General features: G+C 44.0%; 1 protein-coding gene across 2 annotated transcripts in view; it reads right to left on the minus strand.

Annotated features, from left to right (window-relative positions):
- The window catches only part of GRHL2 (grainyhead like transcription factor 2), a 173,971-nt gene that overhangs the window by 107,434 nt on the left and 42,210 nt on the right, over positions 1-24,327 (minus strand). Inside the window, exons 2-4 of one of the 2 annotated variants that reach the window (XM_038744851.1) lie at positions 12,961-13,156; positions 7,119-7,186; positions 1,496-1,892 (exon numbers count right to left, since the gene is read on the minus strand). In XM_038744851.1, coding sequence (XP_038600779.1) covers positions 1,496-1,892; positions 7,119-7,186; positions 12,961-13,156 — 661 coding nt within the window. Of the gene's footprint in view, positions 1-1,495; positions 1,896-7,118; positions 7,187-12,960; positions 13,157-24,327 lie in introns of both variants that reach the window. The other variant, XM_038744850.1, reaches the window with a different exon arrangement.

The following is a 24,327-nucleotide window of genomic DNA, read 5'->3' on the forward strand; positions in this document are numbered from 1 at the left end:
ACGGGCTCGTATTCTCCCAAGAGCTTTAGTACAATGCTCTGCACTTATTATATACTCAATAAATTCAACTGATTGTTGAGATTAGGATCAGGGTGAACTCTGGAACATGAGAGATAATAATAATAATAATAATAATAGCATTTATTAAGCGCTTACTATGTGCAAAGCACTGTTCTAAGCGCTGGGGAGTTTACAAGGCAATCGGGTTGTCCCACAGGGGGCTCACAGTCTTAATCCCCATTTTACAGATGAGGGAACTGAGGCACAGAGAAGTTAAGTGACTTGCCCAAAGTCACACAGCTGACAAGTGGTGGAGCCGGGATTCAAACCCATGACCTCTGACTCCAAAGCTCGGGCTCTTTCCACTGAGCTACGCTGCTTCTCTATATGCACATCAGTGCATGTAGTATGCCCATCAATATGCTCAGTCTCGAAACAAAAAAAAGTTTCATTTATTTATTAATAATAATAATTAGTATTATTATGGTATTTGCAAAGCGCTTACTGTGTGCCTGGCACAGTACTAAGCGCTGGGGTGGATACAAGCAAATCGGGTTGGACACAGTCCTTGTCCCACATGGGGTTCACAGTCTAAATCCCCATTTTACAGATGAGGTAACTAAGTCCCAGAGACGGGAAGTGACTTGCCCAAGATCATGCAGCAGGTAAGTGGTGGAGCTGGGATTAGAACCCATGACCTTCTGACTCTCAGGCCCAAGCTCTAGCCACTATGCCCCGCCGCTTCTCGCTTATTGAGAACAACGTCTGTGCACAGCATTGTTCTAAACCTTCGGGAGAGCACAACGTAGGAACAAGCAGACACGTATATAAGTATATTAACAAAGCCCCCAAATAAAATCAATCAATCAATCAATCAATCGTATTTATTGAGCGCTTACTGTGTGCAGAGCACTGTACTAAGCGCTTGGGAAGTACAAGTTGGCAACATATAGAGACAGTCCCTACCCAACAGTGGGCTCACAGTCTAAAAGAGAAGTGCATTTGCCGTGCATGGCAAACATCCATTGGGGTGTGCTCATTATCGTGGTTTAAAACAGTCAGCCTTCCACTGGCTCTTATTTCCTCTGCTTGCCTTTCAGCTGTCTCACTTTCCAAGTCAGATCAATCAATCAATCGTATTTATCGAGCGCTTACTGTGTGCAGAGCACTGTACTAAGCGCTTGGGAAGTCCAAGTTGGCAACATATAGAGACAGTCCCTACCCAACAGTGGGCTCACAGTCTAAAAGGGGGAGACAGAGAACAAAGCCAAACATACTAACAACATGAAATAAATAGAATAGATATGTACAAGTAAAATAAATAGAGTAATAAATATGTACAAACATATATACAGGAGCTGTGGGGAAGGGAAAGAGGTAAGATGGGGGGATGGAGACGGGACGAAGGGGAGAGGAAGGAAGGGGCTCAGTCAGGGAAGGCCTCCTGGAGGAGGTGAGCTCTCAGTAGGGCCTTGAATCCCCGCGGGCCACTCACCTCCGAGACTCCATCTTTGAAGGTCTCGCTGTAAGTGCTGTCGGGCGTACTGCGCTGATCGTCTTTGAGATAGTTGGCGTGGGGGGCCATGCTAGGCACTTCGTACTGGGTCTGCTCGAAGATGACCCCCCGGCCGTGCTCTTCGTTCTCTCCCCTGGGATAGTGCACGGGAGGGGCCATGAAGACCGGCGTGAACTCTTCCGCTTTCACCACCGTGACCCCGGACACGGGCATCGGCGCCGGGCTCTCCGACACGTTCGTGCCATACTGTTCCCGTTTTGAGGTCTCCAGGTGATCTTGGTTTAAAGAAAGGTTAACTGGCACTGTCTTCAACACCTGAACTCGGTTCTCTCCTCCACTCAAATTACTTTGCACTTCGCTCGGACCGAGGCAGTTTCTGCTGCGGGCAAAAAACCCAGAGAAAGGGGGGAAAAATAAAGATGCCGGTGAGTGACTTGAACCGAATTATACTTTGCACCCTCCCCTGGGGAAAACCCTGTATGGGGAGATAAGAAATTTGCAACACTTTGGCACGAGAATCAAATGGCTTGCCTTGGATTTTCAAGTAAGTCACGCAGTAAGAACCACAGGAGGCACCCAAAATAACTGAGAACCAAATATAGCCTGCCCCAGGGTTTTTCCCGACTTCCCTGTTGCACCTATTAGTGGGGGGAAAAAAACAGGTCACCAGCGTGAACAGTCATTCTTTGTGACTGATTGAAAGATAACGGTCATAGTTGTTGGTGTCCTATTTTCCTTCTTTATTCATCTTCCTCTTTTTTTGCTCCCACCCTTCTAACCATCAAAGAGCTCTTCATCACGAGCTGTTGGCTCCACATCCTTGCCCCGTGTCTCCAGTGGCCCGTGCGGTGGCCACTGGCATCTCTTGCTTTTGGAAAACAGTGAGTCTTTGTAAGAGAGGCAGAGAGAAGCAGTGTGGCCTAGTGATGACACAGCGGGCCTGGAAGTCTGCAGGACCTGGATTCTAATTGCAGCTCCGCCACTTGTCTGCCATGTGGCCTTGGGCAAATCACTCCATTCCTCTGTGCCTCAGTTCCCTCATCTGTAAAATGGTGATTAAGAGTGTGACCCGCATGGGAGACATGCACTGTGTTCACCCGGATTACCTTGTATCTACCCCAGCATTTAGAACAGTGCCTGGCACATAGTAAGCGCTTAAAAAATAACAGGGAGAAAGGAAGAGTCTTCCCAAGGCCTGGTCTCAGGGGAAGGAGTGAGGCCAACCTGACACCAAGTTAAAAAACGTTTCTGGGTTTTGCCTGTTTTGTAAATGGTGTTTACTTGACCTGGCTGATAAGCAAGCTAATGTAAGGGGCTGGACAACTCACTGTTGTTGTTAATTTTGCTAACGGTATTTGTTAACTTCTTACTATATGCCAGGCTCTGTTCTATTCATTCATTCATTCAATCATATTTATTGAGCACTTACTGTGTGCAGAGCACTGTACTAAGCACTTGGGAAGTACAAGTTGGCAACAGATAGAGACGGTCCCTACCCAACAGCGGGCTCACAGTCTAGAAGGGGGAGACTGAGGTAGACACAAGATGATCAGGCTCTGCCACTTGTCTGCTGTGTGACCTTGGGCAAGTCACATCACTTTTCTGGCCCTCAGTTCCCTCATCTGGAAAATGGGGATTGAGACTGTGAGCCCCGCATGAGACACGGATTGCGTCCAACACAATTTTCTTGTATTCACCCCAGAGCTTAGTACAGTGCCTGGCCCATAGTAAGCGTTTTACAAATACCACCACTAGCATTATTATGATCAAGTGACATTTTGTTTTCTACAATTTGTACCTCATCTTTAGATCTCTGGTTGGTCATGTGTGTTGTGATTAGTATGACCTGACAACTCATCTTTGACCAGATATTGTCAGGTCAATCTAGGCATGAACTGGAGGGGATCAGTTGCACAGGTTCTATATTCCACTATACAGATGATTCCTAATCCCTCATGCCTGATATGCTCAGATCATTCTGGCTTGAGAGAATTTGCCATGGGAAGTGACATTATCCTGATAATACACAAGGAAGCAGCATGGATACAGCACAGGCCTGAATGTCAAAGGGATCTGGATTCTAATCCTGGCTCTGACACTTTTCTGCTGTGTGTCCTTGGGCAAGTTATGTCACTTCTCTGGGCCTCTGTTACCTATCGTGTAAAATGGGGAATAAGACTGTGAGCCCCAGGTGGGACAGGGGCTATGCCCAACCTGAATAGTTTGTATCTACCCCACCACTTAGAATAATGCTTAGAATAATAAGAGCTTAACAAATACCATCATCATTGTTATTATTATTACTATTATTATGCAAGCATAGACAGGACGAGCTCAAGCTACAGGTAAACTAAGCACAACCCAGGGTGCCATTTCTCTAGGGAAACTTCATCTATCTAGTCCAACAATGTAAAATCACTATTTCTTTATGTTTCTATTGAATTTTGATGAGCACTTACTCGAACTCTGCATTTGAATCTGCATTTGCAATAACTAAAAGCTAAAACCTTTTTGGGCTGACTATTCGGACAAAGGTGATTAAAATTAAGTCAGCCGGCCATGAGCGTAGAACCAAGTCCTTTGAGAGAAATTTTGAATATGCTGGGGGACAAGGATACAGAGGTGGAGACAGGTAGGGTCTCTGAGGATCTCAGGCTTAGGACTTCTGTTTAGAGGATGTTGGAATGAACAGGCAGTGAAATAAGTCCTTGGGAAGGTGACCTAGGCCCAAATCTCTTTTACCACGGTCCGGTGACTTCCCCGGGTTTCTACCTGAAACCAAAGAAGCCCAAAGTCCCTTGGGTGGAACTCATTTCATGAGCCTGCATCAGGCCAACCTGACACCGGGTTAAAAACATTCCTGGGTTTTGCCCGTTTTGTAAGAGGGGTTTACTTTACCCGGCTGATAAGCAAGCTAATGAAAGGGGCTGGGGAACTTGGGATTTCTGTTGGAATTCAGTCCCGTTACAATCATTTTGGGCTTGAGCGGAAAAAGGAGAAATTGCCACGGAATTGCTTTCATGTCTACGCTTTCGGATCGGTCTGGGTCAGCCAGAACCGAGGGCTCCTGCTCTCTCCCAGACAGGCAGAGGTGGAAGGCAGGATTCCCGGGACACATTTATGGGAGAGGCTGTTGATGCAGGGCCCTGCAAAGCCAGGGAAACTTTTCACTCTATGAGCCCTGGTACTCTCTGGCGTGTCGTTAACATGAGAATTGTTCCAAGCAGATTTGGGGCTGCAGCTAAATTTTCTACTGAAAAAAACAAAACCTTTCCAAATAACATCCTCACTCCATTCAGACCTAGTCATCCATAGGTGAAGCCTGCTCTGGGTCTTCACAAGCATGGCTGGTCAGACCTGTTACCGTTCTCGGTTATAATTTTGAATTTGGGCCATTTTCACCACTAAGGACTGTCACATGACTGAGTCCAGGGGTAGAAAGTGTCTTGAGTCATTAGTTTTTCTGCAAATTAATAAAAATAATGATAGTGGTATTTGTTCAGAGCTTACTACATGCCAGGTACTGTACTAAGCACTGGAGTAAGTACAGGCAAATCAGGTGGGACACAGTCCCTGTGCCACGTAGGGCTCAAACTCTCAATCCCTATTTTACAGATGGGGCAACTGAGGCCCAGAGATGTGAAGTGACTTGCCCAAGGTCACACAGCAGACAAGTGGCAGAGTCAGGATTAGAACCCATGGCTCATGCTCTATCCACTACGCCATGATTACAGACTGGGGCCAGGCTCGGCTGGCTCTGACAAACTTCCTCCAAAATCTTTGTATTCCCCAGTGTGAAAGCGAAAAGGCAGGGAAGGGAGAAATAGATACCATGCTACTTGCTACCATGCTACTTACTAGATACCATGCTACTAGAGAAGCAGCGTGGCTCAGTGGAAAGAGCCCGGGCTTTGGAGTCAGAGGTCACGGGTTCAAACCCTGGCTCCGCCAACTGTCAGCTGTGTGACCTTGGGTGACTCACTTAACTTCTCTGTGCCTCAGTTCCCTCATCTGTAAAATGGGGGTTAAGACTGTGAGCCCCCTGTGGGACAACCTGATCACCTTGTAACCTCCCCAGTGCTTAGAACAATGCTTTGCACATAGTAAGCGCTTAATAAATGCCATTATTATTATGATGATGATTATTGACGCTGTCGCTTCCCTACAGACAATTCAATAGCTGGTGACAGTGGTTCAATTTACTGGTGAAGACACCACCATGTTGTTTTCACCTTCACTTTTTCAAAGGAAGCTTAAAAGGCGTGCTTGGGAACGAAAGGTGTGACTCCAGCCAAGTCCAGACCGGCAGAAGACCCCAAAATTCCTGGGGTTTTCTCAGGTTTACAGATCTATTTCTGAGCCCGGGGCTACTTGCAGAGAAGCTCCCAGTAGGCAATCCAATGCGACAGGAAATCATTCAGTTGCCGTCTAAACTCGACAATGTAAACTCATTTGGCCAAAATCCTGGTCAGAAATTCAAAAGCTTTGCTACAGGACAAACCCAGGGTGACAGTTAGGCCACCTCTGCTGGATTTCGTAAATCCGATGGGAAGCCCTGAAGAGAGTAGCTGGTTTATCTCGGTTCAGCACTTAGTACAGTGCCTGGTACACAGTAAGCGCTTACCATATACCACAATTATCATTATTCATTTTGTGGGGATATGGGGATTGTGTACGACCAAGATTCAAAACAAGGCAAATTTTTAGTAGAAAAAAAAATTGCTAAACCCAGTCAAAGAAAAAAAGTGTCTTTCTTCTTCCCTGGCAAATCAATGTATTATTTTTTGAAAGTGGAGTTCAAAGACATGGTGTAAACAGTTACACATCTAATCTCAACTCATGTAGAGTGATTTTGATAGTCTTAGCATGAAACTGGCCCTCATAGCTTATAAAGGTTTAAATCTGACAGCAGCATAAAGACAATTTGAATAAAAATGGGACTACTTTGCATATAAAATTTAACATTTCACTATATTTCTCATGGGGAAAATTTCCTATTTTTAATGGGGACATTTCATTGGTTCAGTGAATGTAAATGAAAACAAATAATAACAACACAGCTTCTCAGTCCCTTTTACAAATCAAGGGTTTCATGTCATCATCAGAATCATCTGCAGATGTTTAATATTGCAGATATTGTGTAAAATGGGGAGATGATTAGTCGAATAAGACTCCCACCAGCCACTGAGAAATGTACCCCATGAGGAAAAAATTAGTAATAATGCTAAAAAAAAAGTTCTCAGGTTCTAAAAGAAGTAAAATGATGGTTCCAAACTCTTCTTTCCCATTAAACTGAAAAAAAAGTTAAAATTTAAAGATGAGTGGTTTAATTTTACTTTTAAAACATTTCTTCCTACACAGGAGATCAGTGGCATTCATTACTGCAAACTCATGAAACATAGAACCATTATTGATAATTAGAGGGAAAGTTTAACTTTCCCCCTAATTGTTTGGTTCATGCATCTTCTGATGGCAATATCAGCTGCAGAATCGTACCCTAGATCAACCAAACGTCTGTACAGTGTAGCATTTATGTTCCATTATGTCCTTTCTAGTTCCGATCGGCTTCAAGTAGGTATTTTTTTTTTCAGTGCTATCATACCTTTTATCCTGATCCTCCTGACTGTCATTGACTTTGCTGACGGACAGTAGCCTCTTGTCACGAGGGACCTGAAAACAGCACCAAGCATTTGTCAGGAATAGCATAACAGAGCTCACGCTCATGACCGAAAGCTAACAAGAGCTAACCGTATACAGTGGAGCATTATCTCAGACCGGGGGCCAATCTCCTTAGAGCCGGGAACCAAGTCTGACCCATTTGCCCTGTTGTTTCCCAAAAGGGAATTCATTCATTCGTTCAATCATATCGATTGAGCGCTCACTGTGTGCACAACACTGTACTGAGTGCTTGGGGGGTTCAGTATAACAATAAACAGACACATTCCCTGCCCAAACAAACATACAGTGTAGAAGGGGAGAGTGAACAAGCAGAAACAATCCTTTACCATGCCATCCTTGTGGCTTGGAACTCCCTCTTCTTCAGGATACGGAAGGCCAGCACTCTCTCCACCTTCAAATCCTTATTAAGGTCACATCTCCTCCAAAAGGTCTTCCCCAATTAAATCCTCTTTTCTCTGGCTCCCTCTCCCATCTGCACCATCTCTGTACTTAGATCTGTGCCCTTTGGGTATCTGGTATTCACCCCACAGCATTTGGGTACATATCTATAAATTAGCTTTTATAACTTCCTTATTTATATTAATATCTGCCTCTCCGTAAAGACCGTAAGTTCACTGTGATCAGGCATTGTGTCTACCAACTCAAACTGTCATCTCTCAAGCACTTAATACAGTGTAAGCATTCAGTAAATACTATTAAATGACTGACTGATTGATAACCCACCCACGGGGCCAACAAGGGGTGGCACTAAATGCACAGGGGGTGAACGGATGAATACAAGTGACAGCTCTCCACCTAACAACCACAGATGCTCTGCAACTTTGCCTTGTCTTTTCTTATGCTGTTGAGTCTTTTCCGACACACAGCGACACCATGGACACACCTCTCCCAGAACACGCCACCTCTATCTGCAATCATTCTGGCAGCGTAACCAGAGAGTTTTCTTCGTAAAAATTTTAGGTTAATCCCTAAAAATTATCACCTCCCAAGCTTGCATAAATTCCCTCAGGGTTCCTCACTCTTTGGCTAAGAGGAAGACAGTAGGGCTGGACACCTGATCTGTCCTGAGCTCCCTGCCTCTCTTGAGCATTGCTGGGAAAGACCTAAGTGAATAAAGCGTGGGCTTGGAAGTCAGAGGTCTGGGTTCGAATCCCACCTCCCCCACATGTCTGCTGTGTGACCTTGGGCAAGTCACTTCACTTCTCTGTGTCTCAGTTCCCTCATCTGTAAAATGGGGATTAAGACTGTGAGACCCACATGGGAGAACCTCATCTCCTTGTGTTACCCCCAGCGCTTAGAACAGTGCTTTGCACATAGTAAGCGCTTAACAAATACCAGCATTATTATTATTATTATTAGTTAAAGGCCCTGGTCTAGGAACCTGATGGCCTTTCTTTGATCAAATCTTAAATGAACAGGTCTTATACAAATTCTACAGAGTCAGAAAGATTTGATGAACATATTATGCTAAAAAACATGTGAAAGCTATCAAGATACACAAAATATATAATAAGAAACTAACTTAAAATCCCGTATCCAAAATAAGAACAGAGCACACCAAGTAGAACATCTGTTAATTATCTTTTCACTCCTTTTTAATGACACTTGTTCAGCACTTACTATGTGTTGGGCACAGTACTAAGAGTTTGGGTAAATCCAAGCTAATCCATGTCCCACATGGGGCTCACAGATGAGGTAACTGAGGCACAGAGAAGTGAAGTGACTTGCCCAAGATTACACAGCAGCAAGTGGCAGGGCCAGGATTAAACTTCTGACTTCCTGGACTGTACTCTATCTGCTAAACCACACTGCTTCACTTTCATAGTATTATAAGGCCCACTGTTGGGTAGGGACAGTCTCTATATGTTGCCAATTTGTACTTACCAAGCGCTTAGTACAGTGCTCTGCACATAGTAGGCGCTCAATAAATATGATTGAGGATGACAGGGTAGGGGCCTGGGAGTGACAAGGTTTGCTGCCGTTTGTCTGCTGCATGGGGACAGGGTAGGGGCCTGGGAGTCACAAGGTTTGCTGCCATTTGGTTTTGTTCTCTGTCTCCCCCTTTTAGACTGTGAGCCCACTGCTGGGTAGGGACTGTCTCTATATGTTGCCAATTTGTACTTCCCAAGCGCTTAGTACAGTGCTCTGCACACAGTTAGTGCTCAATAAATACGATTGATGATGACAGGGTAGGGGCCTGGGAGTCACAAGTTTTGCTGCCATTTATCTGCTGCATGGGGACAGGGTAGGGGCCTCGGAGTCACAAGGTTTGCTGCCATTGGGTTTTGTTCTCTGTCTCCCCCTTTTAGACTGTGAGCCCACTGTTGGGTAGGGACTGTCTCTATAAGTTGCCAATTTGTACTTACCAAGCGCTTAGTACAGTGCTCTGTACATAGTAAGCGCTCAATAAATACGATTAATGATGACAGGGTAGGGGCCTGGGAGTCACGAGGTTTGCTGCAGTTTGTTTGCTGCATGGGAACAGGGCACGGGCCTGGGAGTCACGAGGTTTGCTGCCATTTGTCTGCTGCGTAGGGACAGGGTAGGGGCCTGGGAGTCACAAGGTTTGCTGCCATTTTTTTTTGTTCTCTGTCTCCCCCTTTTAGACTGTGAGCCCACTGTTGGGTAGGGACTGTCTCTATATGTTGCCAATTTGTACCTCCCAAGCGCTTAGTACAGTGTCCTGCACATAGTAGGTGCTCAATAAATATGATTGAGGATGACAGGGTAGGGTCCTGGGAGTCACAAGGTTTGCTGCCATTTGTCTGCTGCATGGGGACAGGGTAGGGGCCTGGGAGTCACAAGGTTTGCTGCCATTTGGTTTTGTTCTCTGTCTCCCCCTGTTAGACTGTGAGCCCACTGTTGGGTAGGGACTGTCTCTATATGTTGCCAATTTGTACTTCCCAAGCGCTTAGTACAGTGCTCTGCACATAGTAAGCGCTCAATAAATACGATTGATAATGATCTCTACCTCCAGAGAAAAACTAATCTTACTCTAAATTTGACATTAGGAGGTAAAAACCATTCGTATCTCAGAGGAGAACTGATTCCTCATAGAGTTAACCTGAGGATTCGGTTTTAAGAAATATCTATTTGATTCTGAAGAACTCCTGAAGAGAAAAAGTAAACTATTATATGATAAAATGAGCCATAAAAATGCATGTTTTAGTTGGAGAGAAAGCCAATTTGCGCTAAATGATTTCTGTATACTGTGCATGAATTCACAGAATTTTTCAAAAAATGTTTTAAATTTTTTTGGCTCAATTTAGTGTTCTTTGTTGCATTTATTTGCCATTCTTCATGTTTCTATTTTTTCTGTTATTTTCTTCAGGCCTATTTTTGGTCTTCACAAAAATGTCAAAAAACAAGTAGAAAAGGAAAAGGTGACTCTAATCTTTGTGCTGTTCTGAGAAAGAGGTACCGGCCTTAATTCATCTCCCATCCCTTTGAGCTTTCAGGACACAAAAGACAACATTATTATCCACAGCAGCTTCTGCTACGGGCTGGGATGTTCTCTGGTGGGCCTTTGTTTTGCTATGTGGCCAAGGGGAAATAAATTGTTGCTAATCATTATTTTTGAAGTCAATTCTTTCTTAAAATGAACAAAATTTAAATATTCATTCCCTGCAAAACACAGACAAGATCAGCAGTGAAGTTTCAAAATGGACTCTGTCTTAAACCGTTACTTTTAATCACATATGCATCGGTTTGTGAAGTTTTAAAGAGAAATACTGTGATTTCCTTAAGGAATGAATACTGTAGTGTTTTTCTCACTTCAGTGTTAACATGGAGCATTTTTCAATGCATCATTTGTTCTATGCCAAGGAGAAGATAATCCTGGCTCTGCCACTTGTCTGCTGGGTGTCCTTGGACAAGCTGCTTAACTTCTCTGTGCCTCAGTTACTTCATCTATAAAATGGGGACAAAGACTGTGAGCCCCATGTGGCGCACGAACTTTGTCCAACCTGATTAGCTTGTTTCTACCCCAGTGCTTAGTATAATGCCTGGCACAAAAGGAAGAGTTTAACAAAAGCCAAAAAAAAGAGATACATTTTCTGAAGATTTTGTATTATTATACACATTATTTTATGATACTTATTAGGAGCTTACCATGTGACAGATATTATACTAAGCGCTGAGGTAGATATAAGTCTCCAGGGTTGGGCAGAGTCAGAAAAGTGGCTGCCTCCCTGCAAGACTAGCTCCAGCTGCCTCGGTTCCTCCGCCCCTTCATCATCTTGGGCCTGGTGGGTTCACTCCAGGTGCTTCTGGCTAGGACCCTGAGCTGTGAGGGATTGTGAGGGCCTGAATCCCCAGGCCCTGGGTGGTGGGTTGGCGTTTTAAACCCCCCTACCTCTCCCCACCAGCACCACGGCCATCCTTCCTCCTCCCCATCCCAGCTCACGTGAGTCCACTTTGGGTTTGATAGGAGAGACGTCAATGAGCTCTAATGGATGCTAATCAAGGCCATCTCATCCTCTTCCTTCCCACTCCAGCAAGATCAGCCTGGAGGTACTCAGCGGGGCAGAGCCCAGAATTGCTCTGGGCTTGGCTAGAGAGGTAGGATCAGGGAGCCTGGGGATGTCTGTCAGATCCACAGTGTGGTCTAGTGGATAGAGCAGGTCTGGGAGTTAGAAGGACCTGGGTTCTAATTCCGGCTCCGCTGCTTGCCTGCTGGGTGACCTTGGGCAAGGCACTTCATTTTTCTGGGCCTCAGTTCCTTCATCTGTAAAATGGGGATTAAGACTGGGAGACCCATGTGGGACAGGGACTGTGTCCAACCTAATTAGCTTGTATCTTAGTGGCACACACTAAGCACTTATCAAATACCACAATTATTATTATTCTCGTTAATATTGTTGTTATTATTATCAGTAATAGTAGTATCCACCTGGCCATCACTTCTCCCTCTCTCCGGGTACCCAAAGGAAACTGCCAGGAGAGTGACATGGGGGAGCCAATGTGGCTCCCCATCAGGTTTGTAAAACAGATGCCTGTAGTCCTTCCCACAGGCCTGGGGAATAATTTCATTGGACAGAACCAAGAAAAAACTGGTGAGATGAATCTGATATTATCATATGGAGCACTGCATGATGCAAGCTGCTTCTGTTATATTGTTCTCTCCTAAGCGCTTAGTATAGTGCTCTGCACATAGTAAGTGCTCAATAAATACCACTGATCGACTGTTTGATTGACAGCACAGGTCACAGAGGGGTCTGGCAAGATGGATCAGCCCCTCTAGACTGTACGTTCCTTGTGGGCAGGGAATATGTCTGTTGTATTGTTACACTGTAATAATAATAATTATTATTATTATAATTATAATGGCATTTGTTAAGCACTTACTATGTGCAAAGCACTGTTCTTACCGCTGGGGAGGATACAAGATGATCAGGTTGTCCCACATGGGGCTCACAGTCTTAATCCCCATTTTACAGATGAGGTAACTGAGACACAGAGAATTTAAGTGACTTGCCCAAACTCACACAGCTGACAAGTGGCGGAGCCGGGATTAGGACTGTACTCTCCCAAGCACTGAATACAGGCCCTGTATGCAGCGAGCGCCCAATAAATATGAGTGACTGACATCCACCCTGGGATAAGCCTATCCTTACAGAAAGAAATTATCCGTGGAGGCCATGGATTCCACTCCCTGGAGGGTTTTCCACGTAGTTTCCTTGGCCATGGCTCAGTGGATTGAAGCAGTGACTATTTCGCCTCCACTTACAGAGGACTTTCACCAGCTCCACACTGGGCTTCCCTACCTTGTAATAATCATAGAGCAGGCCAAGAGCAGCAGCGCTGTCCTCATCCCCATTAATGCTCATCATGGCCTTGGTGGCCGCTGTCAGGGGATTCTCCAAGTAGGACTTCCAGGCTTCATCCTCGCTGGTGTAGGCGCGGCGAGTGTTGAACGGAGTGTCATTTGGCATTGGCACTAAGGCCACCAGTCGTTTATTACTGTTAAAACAGGAGGCAGACAACAGTCATTCAACAGAGAAGATTAGTCTCCACAAGAACTCAAAGCAGCTATTAACACATTTACTTCTTCATACCAGCTCTCGTCTTCCCCAGAGAGCTACCAAAATCTTTATTGCGGATAATAATGATGGCATTTATTAAGCGCTTACTATGTGCAAAGAACTGTTCTAAGCACTGGGGAGGTTACAAGGTGATCAGGTTGTCCCACAGGGGGCTCACAGTCTTAATCCCCATTTTACAGATGAGGTAACTGAGGCCCAGAGAAGTTAAGTGACTTGCCCAGTCACACAGCTGACAGTTGGCGGAGCCGGCATTTGAACCCATGACGTCTGACCGCAAAGCCCGTGCTCTTTCCACTAAGCCACACTGCCGGTGATTAACTTGAAATGACCTTATAGACCGTCCTCAAATCTGGGTCATTTATATTAGATAATCTGGTAGCCAATCTTATTTCATGAATCAGCTTCATTAACAACTTCAAAACAGAGTACATTTAAATCTCAATCACGAGTTATAATTACGTTGTAATGAAGTAATGTGGTTTAGTCAGTCAGTCATTCAACTGTATTTATTGAGTGCTTACTATGTGCAGAGCACGGGACTAAGCACTTGGGAGACTACAAGTTGACTATTGACTACAAGACTCTATATGTTGCCAACTTGTACTTCCCAAGCGCTTAGTACAGTGCTTTGCACACAGTAAGAGCTCAATAAATACGATTGATTGATTGATTACAATAAAACAATAAACAGACACATTCCCTGCCCACCTCGAGCTTAGAACACAGGACCGGGAGACAGAAGGACTGCTCCTCCACTTGTCTGCTGTGTGACCTTGGTCGAGTCACAGCTTCTCTGGGTCTCAGTTCCCTCATCTGTAAAATGAGAATTAAGACTGGAAGCCCTATGTGGGACAGGGACTGTCTCTAAACTGATTATCTTGCAACCACCCCAGCTCTTAGTATACTTCCTGGCACATAGTAAGCACTTTACAAATACTATAAAAGAAATGGAAGTGTACAGTAAAAGTAGAGTAGTTTACATATAATGTAAGCGTTCAATAAATATGATTGAATGAATTGTACTCTCCCAAGAGCTTAGTACAGTGCTTTGCACATAGTAAGCACTCAATAAATACGATTGAATGAATGAATAAACAAACAAATGAATGCGAACTGAGATGGTACACATATAACTTACTTAAAGTACCAGTGGATAGGGACTATGTCTACTTAATTTATTGTACTCTCCCAAGCACTTAATACAGGGCTCTGAAACACTCAATTGATTAATGACATTTATTGAACGCTTACTTCATGCACGGCACTGTACTGAGCGCTTGGGAGAGTAAAATACAACAGAATTAATGGACACATTCCTTGCCCATAATGAGCTTAAAATCTAGAAGGAGCTTACAATAAGCGCTCAATAAATACCATTGATTGATTATAGGTGAGGACAGCATGCTAAGATGGGCAAAGATCCCACAGGTACTTTGACCTTTGGGCACCTCTGCCCACCTACTAGCCCGGTGCTCTGAATGCCACAGCAAGAACGTGACCCTGAGTGGCACTGCACAAATCACTGGCATCACAACCTTCACGTGGGCTCACGGTTCTGTGTTCTGGGGACCCAAGGCTAGCCCATCATCCCTGATAAATTAATCATTTATATTTATTGAGAGTTTACTGTGTGCAGAGCACTGTACTAAGTACTTGGGAGAGTACAATATAACAATAAAAGAGACACGTTCTCTGCTCACAGTGAGCTTACAGTCTAGAGGGGGAGACAGGCACTAATTTAATTATATTATTTATATAATAGAAATATTATAATGATAGAAGACTCTGTTATCACCATCGGCAAATATTCAATGGGAGTAAAAAAGAAAGTGTATTTGACCCATAGTAAGTGCTTAAGAAACACCCCAGCTATTATTACTATTATGATTAATTGGAAATAACAGAAACCAAAAACAATTGACTACATTGGAAGAAATAAGACAAAATACATGCAAGTGCTAAAGAGTTGGCTAGTGCGATTAATCGACCAGGGAGGTAGGGTTCAGAGGTGGAAGTGGTTTTTTAAGAGAAGCAGTGTGGCCTAGTGGAAAAATCATAGGCCTGGAATCAGAGGACCTGGGTTCTAATCCCTGCTCCATCACTTGTCTGCTGGGTTACGTTGGATAATCCCTTCGCTTCTCTGTGCCTCGGGTACCTCATCTGTAAAATGGGGATTAAGACTGTGAGCCCCATGTGGGACACACACTGTGTCCAACCTGATTAGCTTGTAACTGCCCAGCACTGAGTACAGTGCCTGGCATATGGGCATATGATAAGCACTTAACAAATACCATAAAAAAAGAAAGAGGACTTTGAAAGAGGGAAGGGACGGGTTGATAAATTTGCAGGGGGAGAAAGAGTTCCATTCAAGGGGAAGAATATGTTTTCTTTTCTCTTCCTTCCTCTCACCCAAAAAGATAAAAATTGAAACTGTTTCTGCACTATTTTTTTCAGAGAAAAACACAAATATGAAAATGATAATGTCATTTTTCCATCTTCCCCAAATTTTGCAGTCAGTAATAAACTGAGCTCAGCCATTTGGGGAATTCAATCCCAAATAACCACTTCTCTGATATAGATTCTGGCCTTCTTTGTTAAGTAGAGCCAGTTAATTATTTGTTTGTTTTTATAGTATTTGTTAGAACTTACTAAACTCAGAACACCACTGAGGTACACACAAGATAGATACAAGATAATCAGGTCAAACATTCCCTGTTCCACATGGGGCTCACAGTCTATGTAGGGAGGGAGAACAGGTATTTCCTCCATTTTTCAAAAAACGGTTTAATTTTTTTGGCTCAATTTAGTGTTCTTTGTTGCATTTATTTACCATTCTTCCCATTTCTATTTTTTCTGTTATTTTCTTAAGGCCTACTTTTGGTCTTCACAAAAATGTCAAAAAAACAAGTGGAAAAGGAGAAGGGTGTACTGTAACCTTAGTGCTGTACTGAAAAAGAGGTATTGGCTTTAATTCTTCTCCCATCCCTTTGAGCTTTCAGGACATAAAAGACAACATTATTATCCACGGTGGCTTCTGAGGCCGGAGAAATAAAGCCTTACCCACTCAGCCATGCTGCTTCCCTCATTTCCTAGTCACCCCTGGTTGGACTGTTCACTTCAAATTTCTTCACTATCTTTTGGGGTATTCTCCTTAAAATTGTTACAAGGAAGGTATATAATAATAATAGTAATACTACTAATAATGATAATGGTATTTGTTAAGCACTTACTATATGCCTCGCACTGTTCTAAGCACTGGGGTAGATATAAGTTAATCAGGCTGGACACAATCCCTGTCCAACATGTGGCTCACAGTCTAAATAGGAGGACGGAAGGCTAAAATGGGGTGCAAATGGGGTATTTGAGGCACAGAGAAGTGAAGTGACTTGCCCAAGCCCACACAACTGGCATGTGGCAGAGCTGGGATTAGAACCCAGGTCTCCTGACTCTTTCCACTAGGTCAGGCTGATTCTTAAATTTATATTTAAGGTAAATTTATACTTACATTCATCAATATTTTTGATGGTATTTGTTAAGCACTTATACATGCCAGGCACTGTAATAAGTGCCAGGTAGATACAGGCTAATCAGGTTGGACACAGTCTATGTCCTACGTGGGGCTCACAGTCTTAATCTCATTCTACAGATGAGGTAAATGAGGCCCAGAGAAGGTAAGTGACTTACCCAAGGTCATACAGCAGACAAGTAGCAAAGCCAGCATTAGAACCCAGGTCCTTCTGCTCCCAGGCCCATGATCTATCCACTAATCCATGCTGCTTCTCTAAATATTTCCCCTGTAACACACTTATCAATTTTTAACTTTTCGGTGGAAAAAATCCTGGAAAAACATAGCCTTTGCTTCCCACTCTTCTAAAGGCCTAGCAGGTTTTTACGCTGCCTTCTTTCGTGCATAATGATTTAGTTTTCCTTTAGAGATTATCATCTCTCTGGTACACAGCACTTTGACATTTTGCTTAATGAAAACAAAAAATCTTTCTGGTACACTGAGCAAAAATTTACGAGTGGTGAGAGAAGTTCCACTGTTAGAAAAAATTAAAATTCAGACACTGCCCTACAATAACTTACCCATTTTAACTAATTCTGGAAGCATTAGCTTTTGAAACATCCTCTTGGTCTCTGTCTAGATGGTGGAGCTAGTAAACCTGGACCCAAAGTTTCTTCAAGGGATGCTACAGACTATTTATTATAGTATTTATTGAGCGCTTACTGTGTGCAGAGACTAACATACTTTCAGCATAATGACAGCAATAAAAGCTCCCTGAGGGCAGGGCAAGTGTTTTCTGTACTCTCCCATGCACTTAGTACGGTGAGAAGCAGGGTGGACTAGTGGATAGAACGAGGGCCTGGGAATCAAAAGGACCTCGGTTCTAATCTGGGCTCCGTCACCTGTCTGCTGTGTGACCTCGGGCACATCATTTCACTTCTCTGGGCCTCAGTTACCTCATCTGCGAAGATGGGGATGGACACTGTGAGCCCCATGTAGGACAGGGAGTGTGTCCAACCAGACTGGTTGTATCTACCCCAGTGCTTAGAACAGTGCTGGATACACCGTAAGGGTTTAGCAAAAACCATCATTATTATAACAGTGTTCTCCACACAGTAAGTGCTCAATATATACTATTGACTGATAGAGAAAAATTAAAAAGCGTACTATGCAGATTTAAATAAGATAGGAGCACTGACCTAGGTAACTAAATTATCAGCCCCAGCAGCCTTAATTTTGAGATGTGAAAATAGACTCCCTAGGACAAAACATTTGATGGTAACAACAGCATTTTTAGACGGTGTTCCTTATTCATTTTTCTCCCATTAAATCTCAAACTATTTATCACACTTTTTAGATTTTATTTCTCATTCCGAATTGGACTGTGTGGTGCTTTTTTTTTTATGTCCCCACCAAAAAAAGTGTTTAGGGCTGTCACTTTCTGGAACCAAGTCGGAATGGGGACTTGAATGGGATGAGAAGCGGCGGGCAAGGACGAGGATTCAGAAAGAGCTCTTTTGACAAGGCCACAAGAAGCAGCGTGACCTAGTGGAAAGAGCATGGGCTTGGAAGTCAAGACGACAAATACCATCATTATTATAACAGTGTTCTCCACACAGTAAGTGCTCAATATATACTATTGACTGATAGAGAAAAATTAAAAAGCGTACTCTGCAGATTTAAATAAGATAGGAGCACTGACCTAGGTAACTAAATTCTCAGCCTCAGCAGCCTTAATTTTGAGATGTGAAAATAGACTCCCTAGGACAAAACATTTGATGGTAACGACAGCATTTTTAGACGGTGTTCCTTATTCATTTTCCTCCCATTAAATCTCAAACTATCACACTTTTTAGATTTTATTTCTCATTCCTAATTGGACTGTGTGGTTTTTTTTTTAATGCCCCCACCAAAAAAAGCGTTTAGGGCTGTCACTTTCTGGAACCAAGTCGGAATGGGGACTTATGGGATGAGAAGCGGCGGGCAAGGACGAGGATTCAGAAAGAGCTCTTTTGACAAGGCCACAAGAAGCAGCGTGACGTAGTGGAAAGAGCATGGGCTTGGAAGTCAAGATGACCTGGGTTCTAGTTCTGGCTCCGCCTCTTGCCTGCTGTGTAAATAATAATGATAATAATAACAGTTGTGGGATTCGTTAAGCGCTTACTATATGCCAAGCACTTTTCTAAGCACTGGAGTAGATACAGGGTAATCAGATTGGACACAGTCATTGTCCCACACGGGGCTCACAGTCTTAATCCCCATTTTACAGATGAGGGACCTGAGGCCCAGAGAAGTGAAATGACTTGCCCAAGGTCACAAAGCAGACACGGGGCGGAGCAGGATTAGAACCCATGTTCTCTGACTCCTGGACCATGCTGCGTGACCTAGGGAAAGTCATTTCACTTCTCTGGGCCTCAGGTACCTCACCTATCAGTCAGTCAATAATACTTTCTGAGCCCTTAGTGTGTGCAGAGCACAATAATAATAACAATGGCATTTATTAACCGCTTACTATGTGCAAAGCACTGTTCTAAGCGCTGGGGAGGTTACAAGGTGATCAGGTTGTCCCACGGGGGGGCTCACAGTCTTAACACCCATTTTACAGATGAGGTAACTGAGGCCCAGAGAAGTGAAGTGACTTGCCCAAAGTCACACAGCGGACTATACTATAGCAGAGAATAGAGTATACTATACTGTACCAAGCACCTGGCAGAATACGATACAACATAACAGACACATTCCCCACCCACAGTCTAGAGTCATCTGTAAAAAGGGGATTAAGACTGTGAGCCCCGTATGGAACATGTACAGTGTCTGGCTTGATTAGCTTGTGTCTTTTAGACTGTGAGCCCACTGTTGGGTAGGGACTGTCTCTATATGTTGCCAACTTGTACTTCCCAAGCGCTTAGTACAGTGCTCTGCACACAGTAAACGCTCAATAAATACGATTGAATGATTGATTGATTGCCTACCCCAGCACTTAGTAAACGCTTAACAAATACCACACACAAAGAGAAAGGAAATGGTGCCCATCCAGCTCTCCTGCTTTCTGTTGTTTTACTTCACTACCTCACTGGAAATAAGGCTAACCCCTGCTTATCTTATTTAAACAAGAAATAACTTGTTAATCTGTATGTTTGGAACTATATACTGGCTAAAATCTCTCCTGCTGCTTTGCTCCACATTTCTGCATTTCCTGTACCACACTGAAACTTTTTGTTTTATTCCTTCTAGACTGCAAGCTTGATTTGGGCAGGGAATGGGTTGACCAAGTCTGTTGTACTGTACTTTTCCAAGAGCTTACTGTAGAGCCCTGCATACAGAACACGCTCAATAAATACCACTGATGGTTACATATGTCCTAATGCTGTTGATTTGATATTGCTCTAGCGGCTGTGATTTTTTTTTTTTTCACTTCTCTTATTAGAAGAACACTCCCAGAGGCCTTCAGGCTTAGACATTATTTCCACCAGGCCTTAAAAAGCAGGAGGACCTGACTTTCATCCTAAATACTGAGAACGTCATCACTGCAATAAGAGCCATGAAATGACAAAACACCTAGATTGGATATTATATCTGCTGAGATGCACAATCACGGGGGGAATTCAAGTTCTTATTTGATAAAACACTCAGAAGATGCCATGGGATCTCAAAAATGCCATCACCAGTTAATCCATAGTGTTGATTGAGCACTTACTGCATGCAGAGCACTGTACTAAGTGCTTGAGAGAGTACAATACAACAGAGTTGATAAACACATTCAAAAGAGATGGAAGATCAAACTGAGTCAGTCAGTCCATCATATTTATCGAGCGCTTACTGTGTGCAGAGCGCTGAACTAAGCACTAAAATATAACAACAGACAAAATCCCTGCCGACAACAAGTTTACAATCTAGAGGGAGAGAAAGACATTAACAGAAATAAATAAATTATAGATATGTACATAAATGCTGTGGGCTTGGGAGGGGGGATGAATAAAGGGAGCAAGTCAGGGCGATGCAGAAGGGAGTGGGAGAAGAGGAAAGGAGGGCTTAGTCGGGGAAGGCCTCTTGGAGGAGAGGGGAGAGAAATTGTAATACACACTCTACTAATCACCGAGAGTTTCCCGGTACTCTACTAAGCTATTGAAGAGTACAAATCGGCACCATATACTGTCCCTACCCAACAACGGGCTCAGAGGCTAGAAGGGAGAGACAGACAAGAAAACACAAGTAGACAGGTGTCAATAACAACAGAATAGATAAACAGAATTATAGATACATATCATCAATAAAATAGAGTAATAAACACATGTGCTGTGGGGAGCTCTGCCCTACCTCCTTCCCCCAGCACCGCCACAGCACTTGTGTATATTTGTACATATTTATTACTCTATTTATTTTATTAATGATGTGTATATAGCTTCTGTCCACCCAACCTCCCAGCCCAGAAGAGGGCCGAGGAGGAGTGAAGATGGTGGTCCAGGGACCAGTGGGAGTCCCACCAGCTTCAAGGGATGGCAGACAAGCTGGAGCTGCTCCCGCTTCCAGCCAGGCATCCATCAAAGTAGCAGCGCAGCCAAGGTGGGCCAGTCAATCCGCACAGGGAAGAGGAATACTCATTCCCCAAGACCGCTGGGCACAGTCCACGCTGGCAAGGCAGCAATGAACTGCATGGTGGGCAAGAGACAAGACCAGCCTCCATGCCAGGTGACACACTCCCCACACAAACTGGAATAAAGGAGTCAGCCTCCCCGGTGAGATGGGAGAAGAGGGTGGGCAGCGGTGAGGGAAAATAATAATAATAATAATAATTGGCATTTGCTAAGCGCTTACTCTGTGCAAAGCACTGTACTAAGCGCTGGGGAGGATACAGGGTGATCAGGTTGTCCCACGTGGGGCTCACAGTCTTAATCCCCATTTTCCAGATGAGGTCACTGAGGCCCAGAGAAGTTAAGTGACTTGCCCGAGATCACACAGCAGACATGTGGCAGAGCCGGGATTCGAACCCATGACCTCTGACTCCAAAGCCCGGGCTCTTTCCACTGAGCCACGCTGCAGCAAGCACGGTGATTTGTCACTCTGGCACCCACCTTCCTACTTTCCAAAAAGAGCTGGGAATAAACTAGTCAGTCGCTCCTCCCATCTCCTTTGTATTTTCTCCTCTCCCTCCCCTCCTCCTCTTCTATTCAAATTGAACGATTGCCTCTTTGCACACCAATGGCTCAAATGTTTCATTTTGTTTGGCTCTTTCGAATGAAAGGTTGTAAACCTCCGGCTCAGTAAATTTGGTTGTCCTGAGAATTATGGTATTACTTAAGCCCTTGTTGTTTGCCCAAAAGTAGGTGTAGACTCAAGATAATTAGATTTCTCCCTCTAGACTGTAAACTCCTTATGCCCAGGGAACCTGTCTGCTAATTCTGTTGCACTGTACTCTCCCAAGTGCTTAGTACAGTGCTCTGCACACAGTAAGGACTCAATAAATACTACTGATGGATTGATTCACACAGTCTCCATCTCTTATAAGTCTACAATCTAAAAAGTAGGGGGAGCAGGTATCTTATCCCCATTTTAAAGATGAGTAAACTGAGGCACAGAAAGGTTAAATGATTTTCCCAATATCACACAGTAGGCCTGTGGCAAAGGTAGGATTAGAACCCCAGTCTCCTGACACCCAGGCTTCTACGTTTCCCACTAGGCCATGCTGTCCCCTGACTTAGAACCATTCCCCATCACCAGTGGAGTAAATCCATTCCTGCTCAATTTACTCTAATGATAATAATGATAACAATAATGGCATTAATAATAATAATGGTATTTGTTAAGCACTTACTATGTGCCAAGCACTGGGCGCGATAGATACAAGAAGCAGCAGCAGTGTGGCTCTGTGGAAAGAGCACGGGTTTGGAAGTCAGAGGCCATGGGTTCTAATCCCGGCTCTGCCGCTTGTCTGCTAGGTGACATTGATCAAGTCATTTCACTTCTCTGTGCCTCAGTTCCCTCATCAATAAAATGGGTATTAAGACTGTGAGCCCCATGTGGGACAACCTGATTACCTTGTATCTACCCCAGTGCTTAGAAGAGTGCTTGGCACATAATAAGCACTTAACAAATACCACCATTAATTAATTATAAGGTGATCGGGTTGTCCCACATAGGGCTCACAGTCTTCATCCCCATTTTACAGATGAAGTAACTGAGGCCCAGAGAGGTTAAGAGACTTGCCCAAAGTCACACAGCTGACAGGTGGCGGAGCTGGGATTAGAACCCATAACCTCTGACTGCCAAGCCCATGTTCTTTCTTAAGTGCTCACTATGTGCCAGGCACTGTACTAAGTGCTGGGGTGGACACAGCATATCAGGTTGGACACAGTGGGGCACTCTCAATCCCCATTTTACAGATGAGGTAAATGAAGAATAGAGAATTGAAGTGACCTGCCTAAGGTCACGCGGCAGACAGGTGGAGGAGACATTCATTCAGTTCATTCAATCATATTTATTGAGTGCTTACTGTATGCAGAGCACTGTACTAAGCGCTTGGGAAGTACAAGTTTGAGACAGGATTAGAACCCATGACCTCCTCACACCCAGTCCCGTGCTCTATCTGCTACACTACGCTTCTTCTCTGCTTCTATAAAATTGTCCTGAAGGACACTAAAATCCCCTCCATAACTTCCAGAAAACTCCTCCAACTACGAGAACCGTAAAAGCCCTATTTTGCACTTATTTGAATGTATTCCTTGAGCCCATGAATTCAAGTTTTGGTCTTTGTCCCCATTTCTGGTTTTTCATGGTATTTGTTAAGCACTTACTATGTGCCAAGCAAGGTACTTAGTGCTGGGGTAGACAGGAGATAATCAGGTTGGTCACAGTCCCTCTCCCACATAGGGCTCACAGTCTTAACCCATTTTACAGATGAGGGAACTGAGGTACAGATAAACTAAGTGACTTGCCCAAAGTCACGCAGCAGACACGTGGTGGAGCCAAGATTAGAACCCAGGTCCTTCTGTCTCCTAGGCCCGTGCTCTAACCATTAAGCCAACCCGCTTCTCGGGTAGTAGTGTGCGAGTTAGGGGCCATGGAGTAAGGAATAATAATAATAATAATAATAATAATAATAGCATTTGTTAGGTGCTTTCTATGTGCGAAGCACTGTTCTAAGCGCTGGGGGGGATACAAGGTGATCAGGTTGTCCCACGTGGGGCTCACAGTCTTAATCCCCATTTTACAGATGAGGCAACTGAGGCTCAGTGAAGTTAAGTGACTTGCCCAAGGTCACACAGCAGACAAGTGGCAGAGCTGGGATTAGAACCCACGACCTCTGACTCCTAAGCCCGGGCTCTTTCCACTGAGCCACACTGCTTCTCTAAGGAAGGGAGCAAAATGTCCCGTTGGCTCCAACCCTTCCCCAGATCCCTGATTTGAGAACCCTCAAGATAAAAATTGACACATGTATCAAATGATAAGTCAATAATCACATACAACACAACTGTCCGGGAATGAAGTGGGTCTATGGTCATCAAAGTGGAGCTACTGCACAGAAATAATAATAATAATAACAACAATGATGGCAATTGTAAAGAGCTATGTGTCAAGCACTGTTC

The sequence above is a fragment of the Tachyglossus aculeatus genome, chromosome 4, assembly GCF_015852505.1.
Source record: "Tachyglossus aculeatus isolate mTacAcu1 chromosome 4, mTacAcu1.pri, whole genome shotgun sequence".
Lineage (NCBI taxonomy): Eukaryota > Metazoa > Chordata > Mammalia > Monotremata > Tachyglossidae > Tachyglossus > Tachyglossus aculeatus.